Source organism: Piliocolobus tephrosceles, chromosome 11 (genome assembly GCF_002776525.5).
Source record: "Piliocolobus tephrosceles isolate RC106 chromosome 11, ASM277652v3, whole genome shotgun sequence".
In the NCBI taxonomy this organism is placed as follows: Eukaryota; Metazoa; Chordata; class Mammalia; order Primates; family Cercopithecidae; genus Piliocolobus; species Piliocolobus tephrosceles.
This window is the reverse complement of record NC_045444.1, coordinates 101,232,710-101,240,588: the sequence shown is the minus strand read 5'-3', so window position 1 is coordinate 101,240,588 and position 7,879 is coordinate 101,232,710. Positions and strand designations below refer to the sequence as shown.

The following is a 7,879-nucleotide window of genomic DNA, read 5'->3' as shown; positions in this document are numbered from 1 at the left end:
TTTCTTTTCTTTTCTTTTCTTTTCTTTTCTTTTCTTTTCTTTTCTTTTCTTTATTTTTATAGTGGTTATTCACAGCCTGAGTAGGCAAGGAAGAAGTAGGCTCTGGGGCCTATCTAGCATTATAGATTGGCATTCATGGGTGTCTAAGAGGTCAGCACAATTAGGTAGTGGTGAAGGCGGCTTGGATATAGTTAACTCTGGCCTGGGCTGGATATGGAATCCAAGGTGCTCGGAAACTGAATGGAATTCTTTCAAGGTAGAGAGCAACCTGAAGGTGGAGGTTTGGCCAGGGTGATGTAATAAAAGAGAGGAAGGATATTGTGATAGGAGGAGCTTGCCACGAAATAGAATTCAGTACACTTGATGGAGAAAAGGAGGTTAGGTTTGGTAGGTCAAATAACAAAAATTATAGGCGCAGTATGAGTGTTAAAAGAGATCATGTTAATTGGCAGAGTCACAAGTCGTATTTTTATCAGTACCTTGTACATACTGTGATACAAAAATCAGGCATGGTGAGTTTTTAAAAAGTAATAGGTTTTGTAATGTCAGTGAGCACCATTTTCAGTATCTTGAGAATAACATTGTGGGTGTGTACTCTGTTTTTCGCAATCTTTCTGAAAAGCTCAATTTCACTTGAATGTTCATATCTATTAAGATGTGCAGTGTGATACTTTCAATCTTTCAAGAAATGTGGAGAATTATTTTTATTAATATGTGCTATGTGTACAGAGGTAATTTGATAATAATGGTGTAAATACCTAAAGGTTTTAGAGTTAGTATAATAAACCAAGCACAAAAAGTGCTCATCATTTAAAAGGCTTTACTTCTCTGGGTACGTTACATCCACTGAGTATAATGTCTTGGTGTGTATTTATTAGTATCATTACCTTCTTAGGATTAACAAATGTAGCAGGTATTTTGATGGACAGTAGTAGGAATATTTTGTTTCTGTGTCTCTTTGCTCACTGCAGGGAACTTCATTCTGTCTGCAGACAGACTGCCAATCTGATGATTTCTGTTTACATTTGCTTAAAGAACAGTTAACTTTCTTTGAACTGAAAGAATGGCTACATTTTCCACAATATAGCTGAAAAATGGGTGGCTACTTTACAATAGTAAGAAGCACATGTTTTTTTTAATGGAAAACCGTGGTTTCTTACGGTCAAAATGACTAGATATCCTGGTTTGTCTGGGCAGTCCTGGTTTATTCTTATTGTCCCAGTATCCTATTCAATTATCACTTGTCTTCATTCTCAGTTTTCTCATTTGGACAATACATTATATGGTCATTCTATGTGTGGGTGACATTCTGAGGTATATGATCTACACTTTGAATCATCAGGGGAAGATACACCTTAGTAGTTGAAAGAAGCAGCCAGTAGTTGGTTTTGCCTCAAGAGGTTTAGAGACACTTGAACAAAATTGTTCCTTTCTCCAACCTTCTTTGGTAGTTACTATTTAAAATCAGCAGGTATGTTATGGTATAATATTTAACCAAGGAGTAACAGCCTTTCAAATATTCATCCTTAATACCTTCTGCTTTGAGAAAGTGAGAAATATGGTAGTGTTGGGCCTTGGATGAAGTATTGGGTGTGAAATGTTTATTTAACAGTGACTCAAGTCTTGATTGTTTTAATTTCTTCAAACAGCACTAACATTCTGAGAGAGCCTGTGTGCTTAGGAGGATGTGAGCACATCTTCTGTAGGTAAGTAATTATGGCTTGATATATATATAGTACAACTGTATTTTTTACTAGATAACAATCATGTAATTTTGTTGATAATAGTGGTACTTGATATTTGTGTAACTTTCAAAGTCTGCAGAGTAACCTACTGTATGTTATCTTAGTTTGATCTTTAAAACTGTGTCTTAATTTACAAATAAGAAAACCAAAGCTCAAAGAGGATGACTTATCCAAAGTTACAAAGCTTAGTAGACAGCTTTGCCAAATTTGAGGAAAGAAAATAATACTGTTTATATCATTCAAATAGGTGTTTTAAAATTTTCTAGTCAAGTTTTGAATCTAGACTCAAAATTATGGAAGTATAGTTCTTGTGGTTATTATATTAGTTTCCTAAGTCTGCCATAGCATCTGAACCAAAAACTGGGTGGCTTAGAAGAACAGAAACGTATTGTCTCTCTGGTTCTGTAGGCTAGGAGTCCAAGATCAAGATGATGACAGGGTTGGTTCCTTCTGTGGGCTGCGAGGGAGAATCTGCTCCATGCCTTTCCCCTAGCAATCTTTGTTGTTTCTTGACTTGGAGATGCATCACTCCGATCTTTGCTTTCGTGTACACCTGGCATTCTTCCTTGAGTGCATGCTTCTCTCTATGTCAAATTTCCCCTTTTTATAAGAATACCAATTACATTGGATAAAGGCTCACCCTAATGATCTCATCTTAACTTGATCATCTAGATCCCCTGTTTCCAAATTAGGTCACATTCACAGTTACTGAGGGGTGAAGACTCAAACATCTTTTGGGGGGACACAATTCAATGCATAACAGTTATTGTGAAATTATATCCGTGTGACGGCCCTGGCTTATAGGTAAGAAGATTAGATTTTTATCTCTTATTTCTTGTTCAGGAGAAATCAGTTGAGAGATTAAGTGTCTTCGTTTAATTGCCTATGAGACAGGGAAAATATAGTCTCCTTTGAATTAATCTTTCAATTATTTCCAGTTATGAGTATGTTACTGTCTTGCATGAATAAACTGCATCCGGAAATTTGAACATGTATGAAAATAACCTTGTGTATTACTTCATGGGCTAAGGTCTTCTGGGAGGCAGCTATGTTTTGGGTCGCAATTTTGTTTCTGGAAAAACAGATCTGTTGTATGAGGGATATCCAGCAGGAGGATGGAGTAGGAGATGGTGCCTTTTGCCTACCAGATACGTCTGTTTGGATGATGAAAGAAAAGGCATTTTAAAGTTGCTGTGTTCAGAGCATATCTCTTGATCATCCTCCTCTTCAGCCTTTTCCTGCCTGGGTAGTCTTCATCACAATAAATGGTACCAGTTACTGCTAGGTTGTTTATCCCATGTCACTAAGTTCTGTCAGTTCTGCCTCAAAATGTGTCCTGAATCTTGAATTTTTCCACCTTTTTTTCTGAATTTGCTACTGTTTATAGTTTGTTCCAAGCCACCGTTGTATTATCTCTGCTCATACTATTGTGATAGGCTCATAACTGGTCTTCCCTTTTTGGCATCATCACCCCTTCCTCATTTTCTGTGTTCTTGACAGTGATCTTTGAAAAATCTCAATAATATCCGTATCATTACCCTGCTTAAACTCTTTAGTGGCTTCCTATTGCAGTTAGAAAAAAATCCAAACTCTCCCCTCTGGTCTGCAAAACCCTGTATGGGACCTAGACCCGGTCTGCCTCGTGGACATCATTTACCTCTGGCTCACACTGTTCCAGCACTTCTCCTTTTAGTTCGGAAAGTACACCAAATTCACTCCTGCCGCAGGACTTTGACACTTGCTATTTCTTCCACGTGAAATGTACTTAGGCCAGAGTTCTGTGAGGCTTACTTTTTATCAGTTATATATCAGCTGAAATGTCACTGCCTCCAAAATGCCTCCTGTGGATCTGCTTACAAAATGATGCCCACGCCCTGTGCCCACTGTGTAGCAAGCAGATGTATTTTGTTTCAGCTGATGGATAATGGGTTTTCTCACTGTATACAATGGGTCAGTCACAAAGCTGCTAGAGCATGATGAACTCCATGACATTTTATGCAAAGTTGTTTTGTGTGTCTGGTGGGGTGGGGGATCAATACGTTTAATGAGATTCTAAAGGACTCTGTTACTTAAAACAGCCAATAAAAGGTTGAGACATGAGAACATCCTTTTTTTTTTTTTTTTTTTTTTTTTTTTGAGACAGAGTCTTGCTCTGTCCCCGAGGCTGGAGTGCAATGGTGCGATCTCGGCTCACTGCAAGCTCCGCCTCCTGGGTTCACACCATTCTCCTGCCTTGGCCTCCTGAGTAGCTGGGACTACAGGTTCCTGCCACCACGCCTGGCAAATTTTTCTATTTTTAGTAGAGATGGGGTTTCACTGTGTTAGTCAGGATGGTCTCCATCTCCTGACCTGGTGATCTGCCCGCCTTAGCCTCCCAAAGTTCTGGGATTACAGGTGTGAGCCACTATGCGCCTGGCCAGCAACATCTTAAAAGAGAAAATGATTATGTGTATATGACATGAACATAGGAAAGAATTCATTCAGTGCAGTTTTGATTTATGATTATATAATGCCAAAAATTATGGTAGCTGTTTTTATTCTTGCAGATTTTGAGTTAAAACTGCTCAGCAATGAGGTTTTAAAATGATTTTGAAATAGCTCAGGTCAACTGATAAAAGTAGTTCATCTACTCTCTCAGATACAATTTACGTGGTAGGGATGCTCAAACATTTTGGTCTCAGACCACTTTGCATTCTTCCAAATTGAGAACCACAGAGAGCTTTTGTGTGTGCATGCATTTACCATACAAAACTGAGACTTTAAAAAAAATTCATTTAAAAATAATAAACCCATTACATACAAACACAAATAACACTTTTTAAGGAAAAATAAGAATTTTACAAGTCAAAGAAAAAAATAGGAGTGGCACTGTTTTACATTTGTGCAAATCTCTGTCTTGCTGAATAGAAAACAGCTACATTCTCAGCTTATATATTCAGTCTATTATATATTTTTTTGATTGAAGAAAATCTGGCCTTATACATAATTGTAGTTGGAAGAAGTATTGAAGTATTTTCAGTAGCTTTTTTAGATAATTGTGGCTATTCTTCTTTAATACTACACCAAAACTTGACGAGGGTTTTTTGTTTTTGTTTTTGTTTTTAATTTGTGAAGACATGAGTCTCACTCTGTCACCCAGGCTGGAGCGCAGTGGCGTGATTATGGCTCACTGCAGCCTCAACTACCTGGGCTCAGGTGATCATCCAGTCTCACTTTCTGAGTAGCTGAGACTGCAGTTGTGCCTTACCACACCTGGCTAATTTTTGTAGTTTTTTTGTAGAGGCAAGGTTTTGCCATGTTGCCCAGGATGCTCTTGATCTCCTGGGCTCAAGTGATTCTCCTGTCTCGGCCTCCCAAAGTGCTGAGATTACGGGCATGAATCACCATGCCTGGCCAAAAAGTGCTGTTTTCTTTAGGTTCATCACAGTGTGGAATCTGAAACTATATCAATAAATTTTTATACTCTGTTACATGAAATTTCATTGGTTTATCTAGTACTTTGGATTTATCTTTTACTCAGCATGGTTTTATGACATCACATATGGGTCATTTGGGAAATATTCACTTACTGAACTCTACAGATCCACAGAAAAATGACATTTTTTCAGAATTCCGAATTAATGTATATAAAATAATTTAGGAATAGTTTATAAAATGTTACAGAATATATAAAATACTAGTCTGATCTGAGTACTAGTGCAGTGCTGGACTAGTAACTTGAATAACTGGATCTCATTTTCTTCATCCAAAAATGAGGTGGTAGTTCTTGATGAGATGATTTCAGATTGTATTTTACTGATAAGTATTGCACAAATGATTTAAATTGTGTGAGTAGTCAGTTTTACATATTTTTTTCGTGTTGGGGTTCCAAGTTAGAGTTCTTAACTACTAGCGAACAAATGTACAGAAGATCCTTTGCTAAAGAAAGTTGACATTTATTGACCTCAGTGACATTTTTTGAATTAGGTGGTCCCAAAAGTCTCTGCCAGCTCTGGTATGGGTTACAGATTCATTTTACAATTATTTTGAGTTAGATTCTGTCAGGAATCATGCTAGAAGCCAACAATACAAAAATTAGAAATGGCATAGGTTTTGTCTGAAGATAGTTCATGTTGTAAGAATCCTATCTGCCTACAGAGGATTGAGTCCTGTGACAAGGAATGTCCTGTGGTGCTTGGGGAAGATGTGGCTTTTCAACTGTATATTACCCAGTCCTGCTGGAACCCCATCTCATGAGGCCAATGAAGGAGGAGATTTATAGAATTCTTACTCTGGAATTCACAGATGGGCTTGGGCGGGGGGGATCGCAAATCCCTCTTTTTACATAAGTGTGTATATATATTCATCAAATTTGCAAAAGGTTTAGAAACCCCAAAATTAGAAAAACTCTTCTAACTCTGAAACTTTAGTGCTTAGATAACCCAGGTAATTGAGTCTACAGGTTTTAAAATTATGCAAAAGAGTCAAAGATCTTTTCCCAAAAGCTACTTTAAAGCCTTGAGATACTAGTCCAAAAACAAAACAAAAGGTCTTTCCCGGTCTCTGCAGTAGTTTTAGATGTTTTCATGGAATGTTAAGATAGAAGAAGTTAGGATGCACGACTACCATACATTAGGCATTCTATCTTTCTGTTACATCTCTGTAACCTTTAGAAGCTACAGATTTATTTGTAGGAAGAGTTATGCAGACTAATGTCAGGCTAAGTGAAGTCTCTTCATAGCAAATTACATGAGCAACTTTAGATTTGATGTGTGTATTTAACTCTTTAAAACAGTATTTAACTAGTATATTACAATTGTCTAATGTATGTTAGAATAACCTCTGCTCCATTTATTTGTGTTCAAACTGTTTAATTTTTGGAACTTAGATTCTGCTGAATGGGTTTTTTTTTTTTTTTTTTTAATTCTTTTACAGTAATTGTGTAAGTGACTGCATTGGAACTGGATGTCCAGTGTGTTATACCCCAGCCTGGATACAAGACGTGAAGATAAATAGACAACTGGACAGCATGATTCAACTTTGTAGTAAACTTCGAAATTTGCTACATGACAATAAGCTCTCAGGTAAGAACTATCCTTGTCTCTTAGTTAAAAACTGATGAATTCATATTCTTCACGTAAAGTATATGAAACATCTGTCTGGAATTCTGAAATACATATTTCAGATTTTAAAATCTGTAGCTTTTTTTTTTTAATAGCCATTGAGTCTCTATGTTGTCCAAACCAGACTTGAACTCCTGAACTCAAGGGATCCTCCTACCTCAGCCTCCCCAGTACATGCAGGTGACACCACACCTGGTGATTTTTTGGAGGATCATTTTGAGAAATGACAGGAACTGTAGAGATAACTAAAGTCTAACCCCCTTATTTTATAGTTGAGAAATCAAGGTCCAGAGAGGTGAAATAACCTCGCCTACAGCCACATGTGTAGTTAGTACTAGAAGCTGGAAAAATAAAACCCATTTCTGACTGTAAATCTAGGAACTTTTTGCTGCTTCACACTGCCTGCTTTTTACATTTATTATAAGATCTGTAGAATATATATGGAATAGTGATTTTGGCCTTAGTAGCACTTAACTCACTTAAATACACTTTCCCAAGATAGAATACAGCATTTTTCCATGGATCACTTTTCTAGACTGAATTAATTAGATAAGCACATTTTGAAAGAGCAGAAATCTAATATTCATTTTCTTTTATATTTAAGTGGGGGTTAACGTTTTTCAAATTGTCCTTAGACTCTGTGTATTAACTATATATCTTTCCATTGTGCTTTCTGCTAAGAACTAATTATGGATAGAAAGTAAAATGTTTTGAGTCTTCATAATTGGATATTGCCGTTGTCTTTTTATTGACCAGATCATGCTGTTTTAGTGTGTGTTTGTAGAAGAACCTGTTCTTGACTGGCAGGATGCCATGTATGATTGATAATGCTCATATAAAATTGTTAGATTTCTATTTTTTAATCTTTTGTTCTTAGAATCCTGCCATGATGTCCTAAAGAACAGTTACACTGACTATACTTACATACTTTAGCTACTAAAGATGAAGTTGATTGTACAAAATAAAGAAATGTGACAAAAACTTTTGAGTGTTACTACAGGTCCATATTTTTAAGAATTAGAACTTACATCA

At 36.7% G+C, this 7,879-nt stretch overlaps 1 protein-coding gene across 2 annotated transcripts in view; it reads left to right on the top strand.

The window, feature by feature from the left end:
- The window catches only part of BARD1 (BRCA1 associated RING domain 1), an 82,705-nt gene that overhangs the window by 10,391 nt on the left and 64,435 nt on the right, over positions 1 to 7,879 (top strand). Inside the window, exons 2-3 of one of the 2 annotated variants that reach the window (XM_023220403.2) lie at positions 1,650 to 1,706; positions 6,660 to 6,808. The exons of the other annotated variant lie outside the window; for it this stretch is intronic. Of the exons in view, the coding sequence (XP_023076171.1) occupies positions 1,650 to 1,706; positions 6,660 to 6,808 (206 nt within the window). The remainder of the gene's footprint in view (positions 1 to 1,649; positions 1,707 to 6,659; positions 6,809 to 7,879) is intronic. 2 annotated transcript variants of the gene reach the window in all.